We start from the raw sequence: 27,318 nt of genomic DNA on the forward strand, positions 1-27,318 counted from the left end.
AATCTTATCTGTCAGTGCTGTTATGGCTAAACAGTAGGGGTAGAAATGGAAAAACACAGTACGTGACAACCCTAAATGTTATCTGTCTAATGTAGTGTTTCATTTTTATTTTTTAAAAAGTAGAGGATTCAATTAACCATTTGGAAAACTTCTGTAGGCTGACCGAAAAAGTTTCATACTGGTTGGTGGTATAAAACAAAATGCCTAAGACACAACTCTGCAAGACAGGAGGTTTTGAAGTGCTGGACTTATTTCTTTGAGTGAAAATAAGCTCAGCATGATGAGTGAAATGTCTGGAATGATGATGAAAAATGATGGGATAAATTCCCAGCAGTGCAGATGCATTCCTATGTAATCATTTCATATGACACACCCTGTACCTCAGCATCAGCTGTTCTGTCAGTTAACACATAAATGAAAGTTGGCTTCGTTCGCTAAGTGATCCCACAGCAGAAAGATTATCCAGTGTATCAGATAATTTTTGTGTGTTACAAAGGCAGGTTATTTTATCTTAAACATTGGGTTGTGTTTTTCATTAGTTCCTTTTGAGGAATCTTGACAGATTTTGTGTATGTGCATGATATTATAAATTTGAATTAAAATAACTAGGGCTGTCAAGCGATTGGGAAAAAAAAATCGTGATTAATTGCACTGCTAAACAATAATAGAATACCATTTATTTAAATATTTTGGATGTTTTCTACATTTTCAAATATATTGATTTTCAGTTATAACAGAATACAAAGTATACAGTGCTTACTTTATATTTTTGATTACAAGTATTTGCACTGTAAAAAAACAAAAGTAATAGTATTTTTCAATTCATGTAATACAAGTACTATAGTGCAATCTCTTTATCATGAAAGTTGAACTTACAAATGTAGAATTACGTAAAAAAAAAAAACCTGCATTCAAAAATAAAACAATGTAAAACTTTAGAGCCTACAAGTCCACTCAGTCCTATTTCTTGTTGAGCCAGTCGCTCAGACAAACAAGTTTGTTTGCATTTGCAGGATAAAATGCCTCCCGCTTCTTGTTTACAATGTCACCTGAAAGTGAGAACAGGTGTTCACATGGTACTATTGTAGCCGACGTTGCAAGATATTTACATGCCAGATGCGCTAAAGATTCATATGTCCCTTCATGCTTCAACCACCATTCCAGAGGACAGCTGATGATGGGTTCTGCTCGATAACAGTCCAAAGCAGTGCGGACCGACGCATGTTTGTTTTCATCATCTGAGTCAAATGTCACCAGCAGAAGGTTGATTTTCTTTTTTTGGTGGTTCGGGTTCTGTAGTTTCCGCATTGGAGTGTAGCTCTTTTAAGACTTCTGAAAGCATGCTCCACACCTCGTCCCTATCAGATTTTGGAAGGCACTTCAGATTCTTAAACCTTGGGTTGAGTGCTGTATCTATCTTTAGAAATCTCAGATTGGTACCTTCTTTGCGCTTTGTCAAATCTGCAGTGAAAGTGTTCTTAAAATGAACAACATGTGCTCAGTCATCATCTGAGACTGCTATAGCATGAAATATATGGCAGCGTGTGAGTAAAATAGAGCCGGAGACCTACAATTCTCTCACAAGGAGTTCAGCCACAAATTTAATTGACGCATTATTTTTTTAACAAGCGTCATCAGCCTGGAAGCATGTCCTCTGGAACGGGTAGCTGAAGCATGAAGGTGCATACGAATGTTTGGCATATCTGTCATGTAGATACCTTGCAATGCTGGCTACAAAAGTCCCATGTGAATGCCTTTTCCCACTTTCTGGTGACGTAAATAAGAAGTTGGCAGCATTATCTCCCGTAAATGTAAACAAACTTGTTTTTCTTAGCGATTGGCTGAAAGAGCAGTAGAACTGAGTGGACCTGTAGGCGCTAAAGTTTTGCATTGTTTTGTTTGAGTGCAGTCCTGTAACAAAAAAAAAATCTAAATTTGTAAGTTGCACTTTCACAATAAAGAGATTGCACTACAGTACTTGTATGAGATGAATTGAAAAATACTGTTTTTTATCATTTTTACAGTGCAAATATTTGTAATAAAAATATAAAGTGAGCAGTGTACACTTTATATTATGTGTTGTAATTGAAATCAATATATTTGAAAATGTAGAAAAACATCCAAAATATTTAATAAATTAACAGTGCGATTAAAACTGCGATTAATCGTGATTAATTTTTTTGAGTTAATCATGTGAGTTAACTGTGATTAATCAACAGCCCTAAAAAAAACCCCTTATGACAATTATTAAGCTCTATCTAAATTGCGTGTTTTGAAATGTTAAGAGTTCCTAATAGCTGTCTGCAGTACTCCCATTTAACAGGAATGATGTTAGGAGCATCAGGAAATACATTATTTATTTGTATTTTTGTAACTTCCAGTGCCCTCCCTTGTGATCAGAGTTCCATTGTTCTAGTCACTGTATGTACACCTAGAAAGAGCCCTCTAAAAGGAGTAGTCACGTTCTTTCCTAAGTCAGGCAAGGGGAATGGTGCCTCCTGTTGACCCTATTTACTGCCTCTGAAATAAGAGGCTCAACTATCCTGTGATGAAACATTGTAAGCATCTTCCAGTATTACTTTTTCCTCCAGTAGACGGCGCTGCTTTTAACACAGCTGGTTAAATACATGGGGTATGGCAGGATAGAGAGAAGACAATTACTACTTTAATTCCATGAGTATCAAGCAAGCCTATGGAGTAATTTGTGAAAGCCTGTCAAGTTTTTAAAATGACAACTAGGGGTTAGAGCAAAATTGTGGGTTGTTAAATGCTTTTAAATAGTTTTTTGTTAAATAAGCTTTTTTGGATTGTAGTTCCAGAGCTCATTGCTCTCCATACGTGACTTCAGTGGGTAAACCAGCTATAAGCAAATGAACTGAAAAAAACAAAAGACGTTCAAAGGTATCTGAACCAGCTTCGTAACTTGACGTACACCTGGCAAATGAAATTTTAAAAGGAGAAGGAAAAAAATGCTGCTGATCAACAGAAGGGAAGATGAAATGAAACTAATTTGAAGCAGAGAAGTCAACTATAAGAACGTCTGAAATAACAGGAATGTCTCTAAAAATATATGTGGGGGGGGGGGAAGGAAGGAGGAGAGGAGCAGGAATGAGTCAAAACTGGCTAGTGAAATGCCAAGTGTGGAAGTAAGTACTTTTTCAGAATTGCAGCAAAGTTTTCCTATTACAGCGCATCCTAATACGAGTCACTGTATGATTAAATTCTAATTCACAAGCCTTTCAAAAAAAGATGCATCTGTCTGTACCACTGCGAATGGCTCAGTGATACGAATGCTGTATTTATACCATAAAATGTATGGCATTTGAAGAAAAGCCAGTTTGGGTGTTGAGAGGAAAGGGCTTTGATTATAAAGCACACTTCTCACCTTTAGGAGTAAAAAGGGGGGGAAAAAACCCCAAAAAACAGAAACCTGAACTGTATGTGAGGAAGAATGCCATCTTAGCTGTCACACCCTCTGGTTGTCCCTGAACGGAATTGTGGGCGGAAATTCTTGATGAACCACATACTAGCTCCTTACTTTGCCATCAGTGAAATATTTCAGGTGAGGCTGCTCCCAACCCTGATACAGCGCAAGGACCGAGCCTGCCCCAGAAACACCCCAGGACCCTGCCCCTCCATGTGGGCAGGCAGGCTCAGCAAGGCGGGATCCAGGTGTGGGTTGAGAGGGTTCTGTGCGGGGCAGTCTAGGTGCGAGGGGGATCTGGATGCTCAGTGGATTGTTGGGGGCGGTTCTGGGTGCAATGGTAATGGGACTCTTTGGGGGATCCAGGTGAAGGTGGTTGAGGTTCAGCGGGGGTGGGGTCTTGGTATGGGGGGGATAGAGCTGGCAGGGAAGTCTGGGTGTGGGGTGCTCAGTGGGGGCTCCAGATGCTGGGAGAGTGGGGCTCAGTTGGGTGGGGATCCAGGTGCAGCTGGTTGGGGCTCAGTGGGGTGGGAATCCAGGTGTGGATGGCTCGTCGTGGTGGTCCAGGTGAAGTGGGAGTGGGGCTCATTGGGGGGGGGTTCCGAGTGTGTGTGGGGGTGAGGCTCAGCGGGAGGTTATGAGTATGAGGGGGACTGAATCTACGGGGGTTGGGTGGATGGGGGAGCAGCTCCCTATACAAGGATCCCTCCCCCTGCAGCTGAGGAGCAATGGGTACAGGAAGCAGGGGTGGGGTGAGGGGGTGGAGTTTGCAGAGCTTCTTGCAGCTGGGGGAGAAATCTGGGGGTGGGTCTGACCTGGCCCTGGATGCCGTGCAGGGAAAGAGGAAGTCCCGTCATCCCCAGCCGGGACTAGCAGCTGAGCCTAGCTCAGGGTAGGAGCCACCAGCTGGGTCTTCCAAGTCCCACCTTCTGCCCCACAGTGATTCACCTCTCTGCTGGTTGCTCTGTGGACCCAGAACATACTGCTGGGGCGGGGTCGCATGACTCTTGTGACTTCCCTTTGCTTCCCTGTCAGAAAGTTATTTTTCTGCGGGGAAGCAAAGAAATTTGTAGGGGACATAAATTCTGTGCATGTGCAGTGTTGCAGAATTCTCCCAGGAGTAAATGGATTAACTACCAAAAAAGATAAGCAGTTCTTTGCTGAATTCCCAAATGCCTTCTGCCTAAAGTGGCCTCTACACTTGAGAAGCATTTAGTCAGTGTCCCACTGTGGTGCTAGGAGGCATTGTGTTGCTGGGTGTGTGCTGTATTTCAGATCAAACTTAAAACCTGGTAATTACAAATTCCATGGAACTTTTATGAAAAATGTAGGGGTGTTAACTTGTGTATGGTGGCTAAATTCCAGTCATGGAATGGTAAGGTAATCAGAACATAAGTGTCTGTATGGGTGTGCACTAGAGGTTACCAAGCAATCTTCTAGCTAAAATTTGCTAGGAAGCTTTGTTTTAATGGCATAACGCTGGAAAAATATAGGTTTCAGAGTAGTAGCCGTGTTAGTCTGTGTTCGCAAAAAGAAAAGGAGTACTTGTGGCACCTTAGAGACTAAATACATTTGTTAGTCTCTAAGGTGCCACAAGTACTCCTTTTCTTTTAGGAAAAATATAGTGTAACTGTATTTAAATAATGATATGAACTTGTGTTGCAGATACAGGTATACAAGTTATCTATGGGCTACTGGATCAAATTCAGGGAAATATGGGTGACACTATTACTTTTAATAAGTATAGCAAAACTAGGAAGATAAATTCATAAAAGGAACAGTGAGGATATAGTGGATCCCAAGAATAAAATGTATTTTCTCCCTAGGAGAAAGAAGGAAACGCTAGTTAACGGAATCCATATCAAGAGAGCATGGTGATTTCTGACTCTCTCTAAATAAGGCTTGTACTTGTAAAATGAACAATGAAAATTAGGTTGTTATAAATATTAGCAATTTTAGTGCACGTAATTGTGCAAAATAAACAGATCTATTTTTTTATTTGAAACTCCAGCTTTTTTCCTGAATTTGCAATCCCAAAGGCTTTTGGGATTGTTGATGGACACATTTCTCTTGCACCTGCCAGACAGCTGTGCAGCTGCAGAAGTTTACAAATTTATTTCCTAGTTGGAACAGAAATGTATCATAATAGCCTGTGTTTACAGTCAGCTGCCCTTGGACTCAGACTTATTTAGAGCTTCAGTGATGGCTTGCTTATTCTGTTTGGTTGTTTTTTATTATGTGAAATGAATATAATATATTAGATGATTGGCATGCTGCACAAAATCTGCATTGTGAGAACCACAAGGAGCATAGGACCTTGCCTAAATTGGCTTTGTTAAAGCTTTTTTCCTACAGTGTAATCGCCACTGGGAATCCTAATCTGGATAAATGAAGTTATACCATACTCTGTGTTTTTACTTGCGATGGTAACTTCAGTGTTTCCTAGAATATTCCTTATTATATGCTCAGATAAGTGATAAGATAAAACAAACTTATATCTTGCTATGGACCAGCGGCCTACTGAATTTGAGTGCTTCAGTTTTTGAGTGTCCAGCTTGAGAGATCTTTTAAAGGAGCCTGATTTTCAGAAAGTGCTGAGCATCCACCCTCTGAAAATCAGGCCCTTTAAATGTATTACATGTTGAGTCATCCAAACTGAAGGCACCCAAAATCACTAGTTATTTTTGAAATTGTAGGCCAGTATCTCTTGATTTAACTGTGAGTGTCTCTGGATGAATTCTCAGAACAATCTAGCCATTTTCTTGCTAAGCTTAGGCAGTATTATAAGAGACAGCTTTGATAACACAAAGCTCATTTCTGTTTAGCCTTAATTAGATGGAATTATTGCATTTATTTTCCTTGATAGAAATAAAATTGTACATTTCTGCTTAACAGACTGATTGGCCTTCAGGATGAGACAAGCTTCTTACATTCAGCACTAATCAGCTGAGCCACACCATGGCCTTTGCCTTCTCTCAGACTGAAGAGAATATGGGCATGTGAGAAAATACATGTAACAACTAAAAATAGTCTCCTTCCTCTGCTCTTATTAGAGATTTGAATCCATTAAACATTTGGGGCCAAACTCACCCCAGGAGTAAGTGGACATGATACTCACTGACTTCAGTGAGTTACTCTTGTTCACTCCAGTGCTGACTTAGGTCCATGTTGCGTGGAAACATAAGGGTTTTGATCCCAGGGACTATGTTTATCAATGATTTGGATAATGGCATAGAGAGTACACTTATAAAGTTTGCGGACGATACCAAGCTGGGAGGGGTTGCAAGTGCTTTGGAGGATAGGATTAAAATTCAAAATGATCAGGACAAACTGGAGAAATACTCTGAAGTAAACAGAATGAAATTCAATCAGGACAAATGCGAAATACTCCATTTAGGAAGGAGCAATCAGTTGCACGCATACAAAATGGGAAATGACTGCCTAGGAAGGAGTATTGTGGAAAGGGATCTGGGGGGTCATAATGGATCACAAGCTAAATATGGGTCAACAGTGTAACGCTGTTGCAAAAAAAGCGAACATCATTCTGGGATGTGTTAGCAGGAGTGTTGTAAGCAAATCACAAGAAGTAATTCTTCTGCTCTACTCTGTGCTGATTAGGCCTCAACTGGAGTATTGTGTCCAAGTTCTGGGTGCCAAATTTCAGGAAGGATGTGGACAAATTGGAGAGAGTCCAGAGAAGAGCAACAAAAATGATCAGAGGTCTAGAAAACATGACCTATGAGGGAAGATTGAAAACATTGGATTTGTTTAGTCTGGAAAAGAAAAGACTGAGGGGGACATGATAAGTGTTCAAGGACGTAAAAGGTTTGTTACAAGCAGGAGGGAGAAAATTGTTTTTCTTAACCTCTGAGGATCGGACAAGAAGCAACGGGCTTAAATTGCAGCAAGGGAGGTTTAGGTTGGACATTAGCAAAAACTTCCTAACTGTCAGGGTGGTTAAGCACTGGAATAAATTGCCTAGGGAGATTTTGGAATCTCGATCACTGGAGATTTTTAAGAGCAGGTAAGAAACACCTGTCAGGAATGGTCTAGATAATACTTAGTCCTGCCATGAGTGCAGGGGACTGGACTAGATGACTGCTCAAGGTCCCTTGCAGTTCTATGATTCTGTGATTTTATGTTATACTCTTTGCTGTGATGAGTGATTCAAGAGTAAAACAGCGTTGTCATTTATGAGTTATTCTGTTGTTGTTTTCCATAATAAACTGTTTTCTTTTTCATTCATAGTGATACACGGTTCTCTTAAAAATGGATCAGTGCTTTATTCTGTTTGATGATGCTATTGAACACCAGTAACAACACTCAGATACGATGCTGGATGCAGCAAGACCTTGCGGGGGGAAAGTCTTGAAGATTGTGTTGTGAAACCATATTTTTTTTTATATATCCAACCTTAATCATGTGATATGTATCTTTTTTTGATCCTCTTGGTAATTATGTCTTCATGCTTATAATGTAGGTTTATTATCCTTTCTTTATCTTTTTATACAAAAACTAGTACACCACGCTGTTTGTTCTAGTCATTGTGAGTGGGTTTAACATGATGTATCACATTTCAGCTAGGTTATTCTTGACAATTTTGTGATAAATACTAAAAAAAAAAAAAAATCTTGTGAACCGTTTACGGTAAATGTGTGTGTTTGCACAGCATTCTGACTTTCATTTGCTTTGTCTTAGTGGAAGCATTATATAACTTGTTACTAGTTTAGTCATAACTTTTCTCATATATAATATTAAAAAAAAAAAGACACTCTCTGTAGGTTGTGCTTTTGTTTACTGTGGTAGTGTCATCACTGGTGTATTTGCATAATGAAAAACAAAGGGTACAAAATGCTAATGCTACATCAGAGGTGATAGAGAAGCTGAGTTTCCTAAACCATTGTGCCTTAAGCCATGTGTTCACCCTGCATGCCAAATATCTTTCATGGATGCCTATGAAGACTTGTCTTCAGTTCTCAAATATTGCTTGCAAAAATTTCTATCAAAGGCATTTTTATCCTTCAGCCAACTGAGTGATGGCATGTACTGAACTTTTTATATATCATGACACTAACTTCCCTTGGAGTTTTGTAATAAATTGAATGAACATGGAAAAAAGTTGCGTGTGTTATCCTTTAATTTTAAATCACCTGGGCAGGTTAATAACCAAATCCATGTACAGCACTCTTTTTATTTTTTTTTAGGGACTCGAGTGTTTATCATGAAGAAGGAGCCTTTTTCTTAGGGCTTGTCTAAACACACAAGTTACACCAAGTTAGCTGAAATTAGTTTTGGAACCTGATTTCAATGGGAGTTCAGCGCCCACCCTACTTCGGTGCCTTTGAATATCCTGCTTATCTGCGTCTTTACAGGCCTAAATACCTTTGAAAATCTGCCCCCCAGACCTTGTTATGAACAAGTGAGTGTTGTGATTGTGTTTATCGAATGTGTGGGCTTCACTTGCACTTCTTGTTATTCCGTGTGCGTACACAGGAGCGTGTTTAGTAAATGTGGCATGTAGACCATTTAATACAGGAAAGCGTTCTGTGCTTAACTGGGACATCTCTTGGGAAATTGATTTACTCTAATGCGAGTGAATGGTAATGACTACTGCTTTATCAGGACAGTGTTGACAAACAATTTGCTTCATGGGGATCTGTATTTTGGCTGTATTAAGCAATGTTAAACTGGGAAATGGTAAGCTCCAGTGTTACTAGAGAAGCTGCCAAAGTGAAGTTAAAGGGAGAAATGCCATGAATGACTTTGTTCCTGTATTTAAACCTCTCTAATTGGAATTCTAGACCTGTCTACTGAGATCCCAAGTGATGGGGGTTTTACTGTAAGCTTGTCTCTGACAAGTTGAGGGGATGAACATTCAACTAGGTGAACCTATGGATTCTACCTATGTCATATTTCTAAAGTGCTATTGCAGTACTGCATGTTCTACAACTATCCTAAATTTCTACACCACCTATTTGTGCTCATGGAAATCAGGAGACTACTAAGGCCTTCACCTCCAATCTAAGGATAGCTGCATGCCATGGGAGGTAATATGAAAGGTGTCTCTGTCAGAGCAAATGGAGGCCAGACTTCCAGAAGTATCTAGTGATTTTTGGGTGCCCAAATAGATATATTTTTAAAAGGCCTGATTTTCCAGAAAGCGGCGAGCACCCTCCTTCTGAAAAATCAGGCCTCTTTCATGTTTTAATTTGGGCAACCAAAAATTGAGGCATCCAAAATAATCAGTCACAACTGTGCTTTTTGGGTGGGAACTCCAATTGAACAAGCTTCATAAGCAAATAACTAGTGGCTGATGCTTCTGACTGTATCATTTTTGGAGTCTCATCAGGGATACTCCAGATTAAGAAATGGGAATTGAATAAGGGTCCAGTGATACTCCATCCCATGCCTGATGACCTTTAGTTGAATCCCTTCAGTGTTCAAATTCATAATATTTTGAGGTATTGTTTCATTTTAGTATGATATCTCTCTTCCCTGGCAACATCTACAGTGATTCTTCAACTACATTTAGAAGTTTGCCTTTATTCAAACCCTCACAGTTTATCAAGAGGAACATATATTCATTAAACCAATTTTTGTTGTTGCAAGATGCCTGTTAGAGTAACTCTCTTGAGCTGCAGATTTTGATCCTGTTTTTCCACTATGCTGTCACTCCTGGCAGGGCAGTGTTAGTGTCAAGTACTGAATAAAGTCCATTTTCCTTTGTGCACTCCACACAGGTTTTATCAGAGCAGATGTGAAGCTTTCTAGTATTGTGGGACAAAAAGCCTGCATATGTCTGTTTTAAAGGCTGTCATTAGCAGGATCTGAGAGAGCATGATTACAATCTGTTCAATCTGCATTGCATTTAAAATTCTGTGGCAGACTAACAATTTATGAAGCTGATGATTGGATTGTTGGTGCCTTTTGCTGTGTGGTGAAGACTAATGGCTTGTGGTTGTCTAGCATCCTTAAAGGAGCAAATATGGAAACAATTACTGTACTTTGAAAGATTTTTTTCTGATGGTTGAATCAATGAATGAAAATGAATTTGGGATGATTTCATAGGGGTTTTTAAAACGTGTCTGAGATGGCCAACCTCCAACTTTACAAGTCTTTCTGTGTTTTGATATGGGGTGCGATGAGATGACAGAATAGCTGAAGTAATGGCCAAAACAAGAACTTGAAGCCAGTGCTATAGTATGTGTGCCAGGTTTGGTCCAACATATGGAACATCTATGTAATTATTAGTGCAAGTACATCTATCACTATGCAAAACGCTTGTGTATTGTGCCCAAGAATCATGTATTATAGTACACACAGAGGAAGGCCACATACCTAAAGTCAGGCTTCAACAATGGGAAAACTGATTGAACTGTACATAAACCTATCCTGCTCTTATATACAGTCTGTTTATCAATAGCTGGTATGAACTCATGGTGTATTCTTTTGTGAAGGAGTTAGTAATCTTAAAGTACCCCATAGGTAATAGCCCTTGTCTGCTATAAGATTTTTGGGGACTGATTTTTTTTCTTCACAGGTACTGTGGCTTGGAAGTCGATGAGAACTGCTTCTTTTGAAATCAGGTCTCTGGAGACTCCCATGTGTGTCCCTTACCATTAATATGCTGTATATTAACTCTCTAGTATTGTCCCTAAATTACAATCTAGTTCTGCTTGCCTGTAGAGGGTTTTGAATTCATCTAGGCTCATGATATGACAGTCCTGTCTCCCTATAAAACACTGCACTTCAATTGGCAGAGTTTTCAATCACAATACCACCTCTTAAAGTTGAGTAATGGAAACATGGCAAATTGCTACTCTGTACAGTGTTTTTGTAGGGGGGAAAGCTTGACTCATATTGTATCTCGAGGTAATATGTTAAATTGCAGAGCATGTATTTTCTAATTGATCCAGTTAAAAAGACAGCCATCTCAATGGGGTTTCCTCTCTCTAGTTTCTGTGGTTCTGCTCATTATTAACAACTGTTTCTTGCAATGGGTTATTGACAACTGTACTGCATGTCATAGACTCTGATCCCGCAAATACTTACACCTGTACATAACTTTATGCAGATGTGTCCCAGTGACTTTAGTGAGAGTAGTGATGTACATAAAGTTAAGCATGAGTGTAAGTATTTGCAGGATCAATGATATTGAACACAGTTTTCATGTTGGTACTAACACTTCCTTTTCCAGTCATTAACATTACACTTCAAAGGCTGCATTACTGTAATGGTAAGGTAGCACAGTTAAAATCACAGTCAGGAAATGCAAAAGTTAAGGTTCCAGCAACAAGATAATTAATCTGTAATTACACATGTGCTTTCTACTCACCTTGCTAAATGAATGAATTTACAAGACTGTAGGTTCTTTGGAGTAGGTTCTTTGTCTTTACTTACGTCTCTACAGTGTGTAGCACAATAGGGCTTTGACCTGACTGGGTCTCTGCATAATATAAAAGTTTTACAAAATGAATGGGTCAATTAAAAACTTTAAATGTGAAAAAATCCTCATGAAGGCAATACTTTCATAGACCCATAGGTTCTAAGGCCAGAAGCACCCATTGTGATCATCTAGTCCAGTGGTTCTCAACCTATTTACCATTGTGGGCTGCAAATGCAGCTCTCTGTGTTATCTGGGCCACATCCACATAATGTATATACAGACGCTCCCCGGGTTACGCAAGACCTGACTTACGCAAATTCGCACTTACGGAAAAAGTTCTGTAAGCTAGAAATAGGAGGTGGGTTTTTTTTGTGCAATGTTTGGGTATACATTTCTGACTTGTGCAAAATTTGAGTTACGCAAGGCTTTCCGGAAGGGAACGATTGTGTAAGTCGGAGAGCGTCTGTACTACCTGTATGGCCTGGAAGTTGTCACATGGGCCACAGCTGTGTGCTGATTGGGCTGCAAGCAGCCCTCAGGCTGCAGGTTGGGAACCACTGATCAAGTCTGTAATATGAGCCATAGAATTTACCCAAAATAATTCTTAGAGCATGTCTTTCAGAAAAACATCCACTCTAGATTTAAAAATTTGGCAGTGATAGAGAATCCACCGTTACCCTTGGTAAGTTGTTTCAATAGTTAATTATTCTCACGGTTAAAAAGTTATGCTTTATTTATGGTCTGAATTTGTCTAGCTTTCACTTCCAGCCATTGGATCGTGTTAGCCCTTTCTCTAAGGTTGCACAGCTGTAGAATCTGTGGGAAAAGTTAAGCTATGTTAAAGGTATGTCATAAAGCAACCAGGAGACCCTTGTGTGGTAAAAGAATAGTCTTTCTTTTCTAAATTGGTTCTTATACTGTGACCATTACCATAGTTTGCCTTAAAGAGGCTACTGTTTTGTAAATTAATGGGTCTACTTTTCTTCCTTACCCAATGTGTTTTTTCCATGTGCATCCCTTGCACAGTAAAACACTGTTAAATTGTAACATCTGCAAGGGTAGTAGAGGTCTCAAATGACCTAACTGTATTAACTGTTGGCAATTGAAGAAACCTAGTAACGGTCCTTAGTGAGGATAACTTACGGTGGAAACTTGAACGTTCCAAATGCAGTCTTTGGATGCTTTTTAAACCAGCCTGGGAAAACTCACAGAAGTTGGAAATAGTCGGCTCCCTTTTATGTTAATTCACCAACGATTCCACTGTCCCTTAAATTTTAGTAGTTCCACTGCAGGGAGCTGTCAAGCATCCATCATTTCAGCTAACAATCTTTTTATTTTAAAGTAATGAGTAACTCAAGCAGTGCACTCAACTAAAATAACCTTCCCTGTGCTAAGATGCAAATGTCCTGTGTCCAGGAAAAGGTGGGGGTATGGGTGGGGCTGGTTGCATGAAAGTGGGGTGTAACTCATCCACCCTTGCGGTGTGATATTTAACAGGCCTAGCAGAAGTAGGGTGCCCAGAGCGCAAGTGTGAAAAATCAGGACACAGTTTGGGGGGGGGGGGGGGAGGAAGGAGAGGGTAGAGTTGCATATAGAATGAAATGGGATAGTCCCAATAATAGCAGAGGTCGGGTCCAAGTTTAAAAAAAAAAATCCCTTTGCATCTCCCCCTTGGTAGGGTGGGTGATGATTTAAATCTTATTTGCAACGAGCATCCATTGTGCAACCTGGAGAAGCCCACCCCCAGGGGCTGCTGCGGCGGCTTGTGCGCGGGTGGGGGGATGCCTCTCTGCTGGAGGGAGAGGGTTGGCTACGGGGTGGGTTTTTAACGCGTGGGTGGGGACAGCCGCCACCCAGGCCCTGCAGGCTGCGGAGGGGGCGGGCGGCGGAAGGGCCGAGCGCGGGCGCTGATTGGCTGCGGGCTGGGCCGGCCGGGCGGCACGAGCGCTCCCGGGGGCCAGCCCCGCTCAGCCATGCAGCGGCGCGAGCTGACACGCGCACGCGGAGAGCGCTCTTGGCTGCGGGGCGCTCGGCGAGCCGCTGTCTCTGCAAAGCCGGCGCCGTGAGCACCCGCCGCCGCCCCCCGCGCAGGATGAGCACCGGCCTGAGGTACAAGAGCAAGCTGGTCAACCCAGGTGAGCGGGGCCCCGGGGGGCTGCGTGGGGACTGGGGGCGCCGGGGCTGGGCTCAGCTTCCCTGGCTCGGCTCAGCCTCCCTGGCTCACGCCGTCTCTTCTCGCTTTCTCTCCCTCTGCCGCCGCTGCTGGGTTCCCCGATGGGCACCGCCGCCGCCTCCTCCTCCCCCGCTGGGGCGCGAACACGGATCGCCTTGCAGAAGAAAAACAGGTAGGTGGGGCTTGGTCCTTCCCTGCCTCCCGCCCCCAGACACCCTGCCCCGGGGCTGGCAGGAGCTGCCCCGGCCCGGCCGCATTGCTGCGGTGGGGGGTGGGCGATCTGCCGTGGGGTCCCCCTGGCCCGCCCATGCAGCGAGCGGGGGGCGGGGGCGCTACCTGTCTCGCCTGGGCTCGCTGGGTTTGTTTCTCCTTTGGCTGCATCCCGTGCAATAGACCGTTAGCCACGGTCCCCCTGGGCGTGCGGAGCGGGCTGGGATGCAGCGGGGAGCTCGGGATCCGAAGCAGACATTGCAGTATTCGGAGCACGTCCCCCTGTCAAACCCCTTCCCCACACCCCGTCTATGCACAATCTCCCCCCCCCCCCTTGTTATTCCGCTTGATCCTCGCCTCCAGCCGCAGAAATGGGCACGCTGGGGACATCGGCTTCGATTCGCTCTTGGGAGACGTGCGGGGATCGGGAGGGTGATGTAATCAGATGACATCAGCAGGTTTTTGGTTCTCTATTTGGTCTTTGGGAGGATTTAGGGTGGTTTTACAGGAAGAGGCATTTGCTCTCCAGTAAGCACGACTTCTTGGGTAGGGAGCGAGCAGCAGGGTCCTCCGGTATGTGCTTGAACACCCACCATCATGGACAACCTTTGATGGGAGATAGAGGCAGGGCCTGCCTGTCTGCAGCGGGTGGAGCTGAACTGTATTCCATGAGGACCCGGGTAGGCAGTAGGAGGAGACAGTTAACACATGGGGATGCTACTACAGATTCTGTCAGCAGTAATGCCCCTATTCCCACCCCTTCATCCTCCTGCCGGTTGCATTTTGGATGTTCCCTCTTGATTAGTCCTTCCTGTCCCAACGGGGTTCTAATTCACTAGACAGACCCGTACACCTTATAGCTTTCTGCCTGTTAAGGGATCCTGTAACACTGCACAGCCTTGTGCTCCATAAAAGTGCAACTTGTTGGACGGCAACCCAGGAGTTACCTAGTCATTGCAAAAAAACAATTTTTATGTAGCACAGTCAAGCACTGTTAAAAAGCTCGTGTGCATTTCTTGTAGCTGATGATTGTTTGAAAGGGTGGGGAAATAAAATAAATCCAGTGATAGTGTGGTGATGGAAGCTTGGTAAATGTGTTTTTTCCAAACCTGAAGTGTATCACCAACATTTTCCCCTTCCGTTTTATTTTGAGGCTCGTTCTCCCTCTCTCCCTCGCCCTTATCTTGAAACATACAAGTTCTGCAATTGTAGTAAAGCCGGATCAAGCTGTAAATCGGCAAGAGAATTGTGAATCTTAGCTTGGAGAGATCAATTATAAAAATGTGTGTAGTGTGTTTTTTGTTTTTTTTTTAAGGGAACATTTCTGTGTAAGCCTCTTGTCTGCTCGCTCCCGGTGAAAGAAGTAAGGCAGGGATGATGATGATGAATTAGTTACGATTATAGTGTGTAGAAGCCCCTATCATGCTGCATAAAAATAGTTCGATATAGTCCATGCTCCAGAGAGCTTACAGTCTAAATAGGTAAGTCAGACAAAGGGTGGGAAGGCAAGTAGGTATGGGGAAGTGAAGTGACTTGCCCAGCGTTACACAGGAGGTGAGTAGTAGAACACAGGTTCCCTGACTCCCAGGCTAGTGTTCTATCTACTAGACCACATTTTATATTTCAACATGTCACTCTGCAGCAGAGAGTGGTTTTCCGCTGTAGAAAAGCTGGCCTGGCCTCATATATACACAGATACTTGCATATATGTCCCTGTGTTTATATGGAGAATATAGCATGGGCCTTGGGTGGAAGAGCACGCTTAATTATGAGTTTGTGCCAGCCGCATTACTTATGAGTGGTGGAGTGAAACCAAGCTGTGAAAACAAAGCAATCTGCTGAAATGAGGGTAAACATCTTACCATGTATCAGTCAGTTAATATCCTTATTTAACCAGGTTAAATCCTTCCAGAACAGGTTTTCATTTACAGTGCTGACCCGTTTAAGATAGAATCACACATGCCGGCAGATAACAAAAAAATGTACCCAGGCTGTACTTTTATGCCACTATACTGGCTCCTCAAATTTAATACAAAAGCCAATTCTATAAATACCCTCATAGAATAACAGTCTTCAGAGAAGGCAATAAGAAATCACATTACAAGTATGGTATCATTCAATAAAAATCTTACATAAAATGTTATCTTAATGCCAATGTCAGGTGCATCATACAACTGATCTAATCTATGTCTGAGAAATCAAACAGAATGATTTCAGAGGATATTGTACTATATTTGGTTTAGACCCGTGCTATCTTAGGACACTGGTCAGGGAAGTAGTTCGTGGTTGTACAGTGCCTAGCACAATGGGGCCTAGATCCATGAATGGAGTCCCTAGGTGCTACCGTAATACTGCTAATAAATCACAGTAGACTTCCTTTCTTGGAGAGGATATGAGTGCTTTCCAAGGAGCCTCCTGTTAATTGCTAAGTTTGGGCCTGAGCCTGTGCCACTGAAGCCATTAACTTCAATGGGCATGGGATCAAGTCGTCTGAGAGGAAGGATGGTGGGTTAAGGCAGTGAACTGGGACTCAGGAGATCAGAGTTCAATTTCCAGCCTCGCTGCACTTTCCTACGTTACCTTGATTTAACTCATTTAATCTCCCTCATTTTGCCAACTGTGAAATGGAGATACCACTACTTTCCTGCAGCGGGTGTTATGAAGGTAAATCCATGAGTACTTTTGGGGGGGGGGGCGTGGCGGCAATCTTGGATGATGAGCTATCCTGTAAGTATCTAGATAGAAGGTTTTGCCTTCTCACCAGGAGGGAGATCAGGTAGAGGTGGTGACACGGCTAATGAGACACAAGCCCTTGTGCAGAAGGGAAGATCTGTGGTGTAAACATTCCTACACGAGAAATGAAGCAATTTGTATAAAGAATGTGTTGAGCAGTGAGCCAAGAAGGACAAGTGCAGCTGATGGAGACTCTCTGCCAAAGCCTGAGGGCTCACTGTGGGTGGAATGCCGGTGAAACTGAGCACCTGGCTGAGTGGAGCGGATTGGCAGGCTCCCTCTGAACCTGCCTCTCTGACTTTGTTTGGGGTGGTTCCTTGTTGTGTTCCTGGAGGTTGGCTTCTGATGACTCAAGGCTGTTGTGTAGCCCAGTGCTCTTTGAAGTGATGGTGGTGTGTTTAAAAGTCTATTAATGTGGGCAATGTCCTTTTTAAACTGGGAGGGTGAGAACCTGTTCTTACAGTTTCTCTCTCACCCACATGAAATTGCTGAGTTGTTTGGGAGTGGAAGTATGGATTAGCTAGTGGATCCAATTCTCTTAATGTGGTTGAAAGTACAGTTTGTGCCTTCACATCCAGCTCTGTCCCTTTCCTTCCACTGCCACAATCAAAGGGTGACTCTTGGAAATGGGTCTCTACTGATCATTAAAAGTATATATTTGGGTAAAGTGTGTATGAAGGATGCTGTACAAAAGACAGCACCTGAATGTGTGTAGAGGGGTGGTTTGAACATACGTCTGGGCATCAGGAATTGTTATATTCAGTGTAATGAATCAGTTCTCCCCAAAGTAATGATTGGCCTGAAAATCATGAGATTTGAAATGCATTTGAAAATAATGCATTGTTGGGTTGGGTTTTCATTTACTTTCTGGTTCTTGAATCTTTAGGTTTCATGTTTTCAAGCTATTATCTGAAATCAGGATGGCTGGAAACTTAAAATGGAAATAAGGTGTAAAGAAAACCCTCAGAGATCAGGAGTGTAGGTGACATTGTCACTGACTCCCTCACAATCAAGCGCGAATAAGTGTTCCTGTCTGTAAAATGGGGATAAAACTATTCACTTCACTCTGGTGTTGTGAACATGGATTAGCTGATGTTTGTGAAGAGGGCAGTATAAATGCTAAGGCCTCCAATCCTGCAGGCAGCTTCTCGTGGGCAGATTCTTGCCTGTGCAGAGTCCTGTTGAAACCCATGTCCGAACAGCTTGCAGGACTGGGACCTGTTCATATGCATCTTTCAGTGTCGCCAACTCTCATGATGATTTGGTGTTTTTCTGAGAGCTCCAGCTCCTGGCGGGGTCACATGATTTTGTGAGACTCTGAGCTTTCATTAAGAAAAAAAGAGTTTCTAGCCCTAATGTTAGTGGAGGAAAGCTTCAAAATGTGGCCCGAGTCCAGGTGCAGAAACCACAAGACAGGTAAACAGAACCCTACATCTCTTTGGCTTAAAAAATCAGGAGAGATTTAAAAAAAATAATCTCATGATTATGTAGGGCCCCACTCATAATTTCTTGAATGGTTGGCAGTACAGGGTTGTATTCAGACACACGGTGTGTTAGTTTGTCATTTCAAATATGTTGGAAGATTTTTAATTTTTTTGTTTTTTTGGCCAGAGTTGTACAGTTTTTCATCGGGGTGTGGGTTAGTTTGTCCCTGATACACGGTTGCTTAACTTAGACTCCGACTCCATTGACATCTGTTCCAACCTATTAATTCTCACACTTGGCTCCACATCCTTGGCTTCCAAGAACAAACTGCTGGAACGGGAGCAATGAATTGATCACAGAGTCCTGAGGTAAACGCTGGAAATGGTCTGAAAGCAGCACCTCTTTGCTTATTGGTTTTCTACTGTCTGTGTAGCTTGGCTGGAGGTAGCAGAGAGGTGGAAGATTTGCACCTTACGTCTCTGTCAGCTGTGGTGTGTATGCTGTGATTTTCTTTGGTTCAGCTAAAAAGGCAGCTTGCTACATAGCCTCGCAAAGCAGACAACAGTTCAGTGCTAAGCACGGCTGTGTCAGGGGCTGGGTAGGGTGGGGGCTACAGTGTGTCAAGAGGTTCAGCCCTTGCCTGGATCGCCTTCTGTCATGCATCTGTCCATACAGTTTTATTGCGGGGGCCCCCTGCCATGCACAGATGGTCTATTCTGGGCAGGGAAAGCCTGGCCCATGCAAGACTTACCGTAGTGGCATCTGATGTTTCCTTGCATGACTTCTGAAGCAGGGGTAGCAAAATGAGGTCCGTGTACAGGTGGCTTGATCATACTGGTCCAAGCTGCTTGAAATCTGGGCACAGATCCTGTCGAATGGAATGATGCTGCCATTCTTATTTCAGCTTGTCAGTTATTCATGCTACAAATGGATAAAGTGGCCTTCAGGGAGGGCAGAGAAGGGGCTGAGCCGTTGGGGCACATGCTGAGTCGTACAAGTACAGCCCAGCAGTTTATGAAAAGGAGAAGTAAGAATTTTCTGGCTGTGGATTTTCTCCTCCCAACTTCCACAAACCACTCAGCCACTTGTGCATGTGTCAGATATGTAGCGGGAGGCTTCCAGGGCATGCTGCTGGGGCTTTTAGATGCTGTGGAGGAGAATTACAGGGACATTGTCCAGACTTTTAGATGCTGAAGAGCATGTTTAGGGCCTGATCCTGCCCTCACCAAAGTCAATAAAGCAGGATCCAAGCCTTGTTTAGGTCCTGTAGATGGTCTAGAGCAGCGTTTCTGAATGGGTGGGTCACGAGGCAGTGGGGGGTTGCGAGACATTGGAAGTGTTGTTACAATCTAAAGCAAAGCAAATCTCGCTCTCCCTGCTTTTCACACCGCGTTGTCCTTCCAAGTCAAGTGTTCTCTGTCAACCTCTTGAAATGCACGCACAAATAAATTACCTAGGGTTAGCACGGATCCTGTTAGTTACAGTAGAACCTCTGAGTTCTGAACACCAGAGTTACGGACTGACCAGTTAACTACACACCTCATTTGGAACTGGATGTACACCATCAGGCAGGAGCAGAGACTCAACAACAACGCAAACAAAGTACAGTGCTGTGTTAAACGTAAACTGCTAAAAAAAAATAAAGGGAAAGTAGCATTTTTCTTCTGCCTGGTAAAGTTTCAAAGCTGTAGTAAGTCAATTTTCAGTTGTAAACTTTTGAAAGAACAACCAGAATATTTTGTTCAGAGTTACAAATGTTGGAGTTACGAACAACCTCCATTTCCGAGTTGCTTATAACTCTGACGTTCTGCTGGACTCTTATGGTAAATGTAAAGGGATCACACAATTTTTTGATCTTGAATAAGGAATTGCCAAGCTGAAAAGGCTGAGAAAATGTTCCAGAGAGAAAAGCAAGTGTATCAGTTCACTGTGTTCTGGATAGTTTTTGTCATCCAACTTCTCCTTTAGTCGCCTAATGGATTGTATTTTTAAATATTTGGAAATCCTATAAATCAGACAAAAGGCACATTCAGCCAGTTAATCTCCCTCCCGCCCCCCGACAGTGCATGATTGTACCCTACCATATATTTCTTACTGCTTTAACCAGTTTCATTTTAAATATTCCAGCGGGACTTGCTCACAATTTTCATTAGACTAAATTCTCCTTTACTTACCTTCGTTCTGTTGCATGATTCCACGAGTACCATGCCAGTTCAGCAACGCATTTAAGCATGTGCTTAGTGCTTTGCTGACTCAAAGCCTACATAATTCCTCTCTGTCCTTAACGTTTCTACATTTTGTAGGCAGTTTTCATGTCTCCCAGTGTAGATCCCACTTAGCCAAGTCATGGTATCAGGGGAATCTTGTCTTTCCTCATATGTCAGTCCCTCCAGTTAATGCATTTGCGTTGCTCTTATCTGAGCTCCAGTATGCAAGTGGCGGGGACGCTCACATGGTCAACACCTGTACTTTGCAAACATTCTGCCCCAGGAGCTGAGATTTCTGTAGCATCATGTTATCTCAAGCCCTTTGAGAAAGGGAAATCCTAGGTCTTGGTGCTAAAGGGTTAACGAGCAGAAGCCAGTGTCCTCTTGAACTGTATTGCTTCACTAGGCCTGGTGTTTGAGCTATTGTAGCAGCAAAAGGTGGTGGACAGGAAAACCACAACGAATAATTATTCAATACTTGCAGACCAAATACAAGAGGTGTTTTGAATACATACTAAATGGAGAAAATCTGCTAAGTATTGTGTGCATGTTGGCAGGAAGTTTCTTGGTACATGGAATAATTCTCATGTGAGCAGGTTTGTGTGTGTCTGTGTCTGCAGTGTGGTTAGCCTTGAAGCGTAGGAAAAAAGACGTCTGTTTTCTGTCACACATTCCTCTTGTATGGTGAGTTGTGCAATGTCCCTGGGCTGTAGAGCGGTTCACACCGTTTGTCTTCATGGAGAATGTGCTGCATATCTGTGATCGAGCATGATATGCTGCATGGCTGCAGTGGGGAATAGGGTCCCAAAACGTACGTACCCACCCTGTTAGTACATGGATTACTGTTATTCCAAGGCTGCTCTACCCCACGCATTTAAATTAAACAAAAAATAAAATAGTGGATGGTATCGTGTACTGACAAGTTGCATTTGTGTGTCATGTCACCCTCTAGTAGCTAGGCTATAGACAGACTAAAGGACATACTATTACTGCTCAAGTGGGGAAGATCTGTACTTTTGGGGTGCAAAGTCCAGGTTGCTAGGTTCCAGCTTGTTAGGAATGTGTGAGAGATTGTGTCTGCAGCCTCTGAATTGCTTCTAGTTTGACTTTGTCATTCAAAACTAGATCCCATCTTGCCCCTTCTCCGGGATAATCAGGGCCTCTCACTCCCAAAGCCAACCTCTGAGACTCTGTTCATTTCTGGATACCTCCGTGCCAGAACGATGTCAACAAATTGGAGGGAGTTCAGAGAAGAGCAATGACAATGATTAAGGGAGAGGAGGAACTGGCTGAGTGGCTGAGGAAAGTATGGCCAAATGCTAGCCAGGGGATACGGAGAGGAAGTGAAACCGTGCACAACTAACTGAAAGGGAGTGACCCCTTCCACCAAGGAGGGAGGAGAATAGTTGTGGGGTGAATGGGTTTGGTAGAACTTGCCAGGCATGAAATTAAACAAAGAGAAATTGCGGCTGAAGTATCAGATGTTTTCCAAAGGTGGAATCATAGATTGTGGAGCAGCGTCCATAGGGACATAGGTGGGAGCTGGAGTGTTTAAAACTCAGCTGGCCTGGACGCTGTAGGGAACAATCCCACGCTGGCAGAGGGAAGGGCTATGGGAACCTCCAAGATCTTTCCATCTCTAATTTCTGATTCAGCGAGCTTGGGGCTTTCACTCCCCTTTTCATTATGAGCTGTTCTTTTGTCCGTATGCAGTAATCTCTTTCCTCCTTCCACCCGCAAAGCATCATCTACGTACAGCCGGTGCTGCTGTCTGAGCTTGAGCGGCTTCTTCTGACACTGTAGTGTTGACCCTATGCTAGCCACAAGGGGGTGCAAAAGCGAATTGACGATCGCACCCTTCCCTTCCTGTCTGGCTGCTGAGCACTTGGCTGCACCAAACTGAGAAGGCCGACGACCTGGGTCCCTCCTGGCTCCAGCTGTACTGCTCAGCTGCTTTTTGTGCCGTTTCCTGAAATGTTGGGAATGACTTATTATGCTTTTGCTTTTATCGATTACATGTGGTTGTGTGGGTGTGGAGTTGGAATGCCCTGCCTGAGCTGGTGGAGTTTGTGCTGCTCTCCCAGAGTGATTGCTGGCAGGGGTTTCAGAAAATAAACCACAGAATCCCATGTGGGAGCTGTGGGAGACTAGACACAAACAGTGAACCCGTCCCACTGGCCTCTGGACATTCTTGGTTTGTAAATAAGAGCGAAAAAATGATCCACTAAAGCAGGACTATGGGACAAGAGGCTCTGTGATTTAATCTCTCCCTCCTGCTTTCTGCAAGGGGAAAGCCATGTTCACACAGGAAAGGTTTAGGCACCAGAATCTTTTGGTTGCTGCATTTCATTTGTTTGTTGCACTAGCAATCCGAGGTCCCAGTCAGGAGCAGTGTGTTGTGCGAACACAAGAATACAATCTGATAGTTTGACTATTGAATGGTGCCTCATAGCTCTTTTTAAAATCAGCTCCCATGTAAGTCACTTTGCTTTCAACTGTTCAAACGTTTGTGTAGCCTATTAGCTATTTTCTCAGTGTGGGAACTTTTCTACTCATGCTTCTCACCCCATGTGCTATACATATACATGGAGAGTATATATTCCCATTCAACTCCAACTGCAGCCTTTGATAATGATCTCTTATTTTAGGATTAATTAGATAGCCAGGTGCAACCCAGGACACTGCTCAGTTGGGTTCCTCTACATACCGTCCACTGTGACAAATTGCCGGCACTACTATGATGGGTCTCGCGCTTTCTCTTCTTGGGGGAGTTGGGGGTTCAGGGCACGGTTTCTTGCCCCTGAACTGGGTGCCTCACTAGTGCCCTAGAGGATGGGAGTGGAGAGGGAGGGACCCGGGCCTGCCCTCTACTCCGGGTTCCGGGTCCCAGCCCAGGGGCCCTAGGGATAGCAGTAAACCACTAGAACTAGGGGTTCCTTCCCCTGGGCTACTTCCTTCTCCTGCCCTTCAGCTTGTGGGACTTCCTGCTCTCCCTCTGCACAAACCAGGTGTCCCTTTACCTAGGGTCTTGGTCTTCTTAGCCCACTGCAGCACTTCTCAAACTCTCCTCTGCTTCCCTCCAAACTGCTCTCTGCTCCAACACCAATCCACTATGTTTCAACTTCTCCAAACTGCTCTTTGCGTCAGTGCCAATCCACTCTGCTTCAACTCCTCCAAACTGCTCTCTGCTCCAACACCAATCCACTCTGCTTCAACTCCTTCTCTTGTCTGATTGAAGCAGGGGGGTTTTATCATGTGACTGGCTTCAGGTGCTTTAATTAATTGATAGCGAACTTTCTTCCCTCTACAGGGAATAAGGCTCCCTTCTAACACTCTCCTGCTGCCCTCTGGCCATGCTGTATCACATCATCTATATGGTATTTACGTGGGCCGCATCCCGGTAGTAGTCAAGCACTTACAGCATCTAATGTCTCCTAACCCCCCTGTGAGGTAGGGCAGTGCTATTCTCTCCTTTCACAGCTGGGGAACCGAGGCGCAGAGAGACTAGGTGACTTGCTCAGGCTCACACGGGAAGTCTTGGTTGCAGCAGGGAATTGTACCTGGATCTCCCAAGTCCCGCTGGACCATCCTTCCTTTCTCATAAATACTCTTCTTAGTCCCTAGCTAGTCACAGTTTGGCGCTCCGTTACAGTTTCAAAGGGTCTACTGCCTGTCCCTTTTGGGGGGTGTTAGCAGGTACTTGAAGTGCCAGTGAGCAGTTCTGGAAATAGCCCATCTGTTCCAATAATAATATTCCTCTAACTCCTTCCACTGGAAGATCTCAGAGCTCTTTGCACATGTTAAGAGTTCAATCCTACGAAGGGCTGAGTGCCTCCAGCTCCTGCCGAAGCCGATGGGAATGGAGGATGCTCAGCACCCTGTAGGATCAGGCACTAATGACCTAAGCCTCACAGTGCTGGTGGAGGGAAGCGTTTGCACCATTTTACAGGCAATGGGGCAACTTGAGGTCCAGCGCAGTTAAGCTCCAATTCACACGGCAAGTTAAGCTCATTCCACAGGCTGATGAGGAGCTGATAGGTTCATTGTTCATTTGAAGAGGTTCCCCTGCCCTCCAAGGGAGCTCTTGGCAGTGTGTGTATTTATTAGGAGAGAGGCAGGTTTTCAGGGAGAACAGTAATTAAACGCATGGTGCTTGTTCACCTGCTATGTTCTGGGAGGTAAAATCGGGCATGTGCTTGGGAACAGATCCAGCTCGATGCCTGGCGCTCTGTATCCGCTGGTTCATACGCTACTTTACTAGCAGGGCCGGGGTTCACAGGGACGCCCTGTTCTGTCAAAGCCGAGTCACAGCCGGGCTCAGAACATCCTCAGTTACTGCGCTCCGCAGCTGTTTGTTCTGGTACCAGTGGCTGCGTTTGAGACGCACCTAACTTCACCTCAGTAATTCTTCAGACCAGCGTAAGTAACCCAGCCTGTCGCAGCTCAGGCTAAGCGCTCCCCGGCTCTCTCTGCACTTGCAAGGTTCACAGGATCTGAAGTGAGATCTCACAATGATTTTAATAAACAAAACAAACTGGGAAAGGATCCCAAGGCTTCCTCTGTCCTGTGGCGCTATCTCTGGCACTTGAATAGAAAGGCCGCATGCCATCTGATTGCTCTGTGACTGTACTATTTTTAGAAGCCCCTTATACCACTTGTGAAAAGTCTTCCTGTTTGTTGTGATAGGACCAGCCTTTGGCAGCTGCTCCTAGGCTCCAGCCAGTGCCAGGACCTTTGCTGTCTAGTTTGAATTGCTGCTCGCATCTGAGCATCTCTCTGGTTCCCCGTGGTTATGCTGTCATGGGCAGATGTCAGTCAATAGCGGAATTGTTTTCTTGGTAAATAAACATTGGTGTGTGTGGAAGGCACAGAGAGCTGTATGGACCGGGGGGGCTGATAACTTGTATGTGGAGCGCACAGTCCCTGTCACGGCATGGTACACGAGGCTGGCTGGCCTGAAATTGGATCTGATCTAGTTTTCCTGTTTACAAAGTGCGTGTGACTTTTTGTAGTTGTATTTCATATGTGGAACTTTTCATGCCAAAGAGCTTCTCAGGCGTATGCCGTGTCCATCCAGGGGTGCTGGAGTGCAGCAACCTATGGGCTGGAGGGTAACACGCATTCCGTGCACAGCAGTGATGGGGGAGGAAGTTTCGGCCAAGGACACCAAACCTGTGCGCTTATAACTGGTATCAAAGAAATGTCAATGTCCGGGTGGAACTGGCAGGCGGGATCTCTGTTTTCAGTTCCTAATGCGAAAGAGAGACACCCAGTGCATTTCATGGCACTTGGTTTGTCAGCCTCAGAAAGGTGAAGGGTAGTGCTGACCTTGTGGGGATTGGATCTGGTAGAATCTATTGGTATTTTAAACCTGATGCTTACAGCTTAGAACCCTGTCCTTTGGGATTTCATTCCCTCCCCCTCCACCCCCCTTTAAAATAAATCCTTCAGTCTTTTTTCTTTTTCTTTATTTTCTTTAAGAAACCATAGCAGCAGCCCAGCCCTCATCAGCAACCCTACAATAATAAGCCAGTGTGTGTTTGCCTTGAAGAAAAACAGATCTCAGCTTTGCGCTCCCAGGGCGGTCGTTGTTTCTCCCTTCGTGCTCGTTTGAGTTTTATAATTATGGCAAAAATACCTTGATGGAGTATCCTGCAAAAAAGTTCCCTAAATGCAGGCCATGAAGTCAGCCTGGACCTGTTGATTAGATAATGTACCATGGGAACACCCAGTGCCAAAGAAAAGAGTGCAAGAGAGACGTGTTACGTGGTTGGATCACCTGAAATACTAGTCAGGAGCAGATTGTGTGTGTGTGTGTATGTATGTATGTATCTATATTCTCTCTCTCTCTCCCTTTCTCTCTCTTTTTATTTTGTGTCTATACAGAACAAGACACTTGTCATTGTTAGATACATGTGGGCATGCATACAGTAACAAGTGACTTGGGCTGGGCCCTCCCCCACCCCAGTTCTCTCTGCTCTGTTAGTCAGAAATACCAGCGTTACAACTCAGAAGCCATATTCTAGCCCAGTCTTCCTGCCTGACATCTCCCTGGACTGTAGAATTTTCTCAGTTCCTACGTGGTAGGGAATGTCCCAGGCTACAGGGACCCTTGCAGCCAATTCCTAGATTCCAGGGCCTGAAGGGACCGTTGTGATCGTCTAGTCTGACCTCCTGCATAACAGAGGCCAGGGAACTTTACCATGCGCATCAACTCTGCGCTGGAACTGGGGAAGTGTTCTGATTAAACCTTCCTTGGCCACCAGGGTTGTGTCTGTGATACGGGTCATTCAGGGTGTACCTGTGTGGGAGATTTGAATCTGTGACAGGGCCAGGGGATGACAGTGGGGCAAAATGGAAAATTAAAGGGAAATACTCTTTTAGAAGAATTTTCGTGGTGTAAAAATACATCCAAATGTAGACAAAAGTGTGGCTAGAATGCTGGACTTGGACTCGGAAGATCTGGCTTCCAGACTGAGCTGCGTGACCTTGAGCAGGTCCCTTCTCACCTCTCTGCCTCGGTTTCCCCTTCCACACTTTTGTGTATCTTGTCTATTTAGGCTGTTTGTACAATGCCTCACAACATGGGGCTCTCCTCTTGGTTGGGGCCTTGAGGTGCTGCTGTCTAGGGCTTGTACACACTATCACTTGTGTCAGTAAAACTTACTTTGCTCAGGGGTGTGAATAAGCTTCAACCGAAGTGACGTTACACTGACCTAAGCGCCAGTGTGGACAGCGCTATGTCGGTGCGTCTCACAGA

General features: G+C 44.1%; 2 protein-coding genes across 4 annotated transcripts in view; both read left to right on the forward strand.

Annotated features, from left to right (window-relative positions):
- LOC141999577 (septin-2) overlaps positions 1–8,546 on the forward strand; it is a 95,530-nt gene extending 86,984 nt beyond the window's left edge. For both annotated transcript variants that reach the window (XM_074973144.1, XM_074973142.1), the window contains exon 13: positions 7,673–8,546. The gene's annotated coding sequence lies outside the window, so the exon portion shown is untranslated. The remainder of the gene's footprint in view (positions 1–7,672) is intronic.
- Positions 8,547–13,764: 5,218 nt separating this feature from the next.
- Positions 13,765–27,318, forward strand: part of SEPTIN5 (septin 5) — a 64,461-nt gene continuing 50,907 nt past the window's right edge. Inside the window, exons 1-2 of one of the 2 annotated variants that reach the window (XM_074972865.1) lie at positions 13,765–13,944; positions 14,075–14,155. In XM_074972865.1, the coding sequence (XP_074828966.1) occupies positions 13,903–13,944; positions 14,075–14,155 (123 nt within the window). In that variant the 5' untranslated portion in view covers positions 13,765–13,902. Of the gene's footprint in view, positions 13,946–14,074; positions 14,156–27,318 lie in introns of both variants that reach the window. The other variant, XM_074972867.1, reaches the window with a different exon arrangement.

The sequence above is a fragment of the Natator depressus genome, chromosome 15, assembly GCF_965152275.1.
Source record: "Natator depressus isolate rNatDep1 chromosome 15, rNatDep2.hap1, whole genome shotgun sequence".
Lineage (NCBI taxonomy): Eukaryota > Metazoa > Chordata > Testudines > Cheloniidae > Natator > Natator depressus.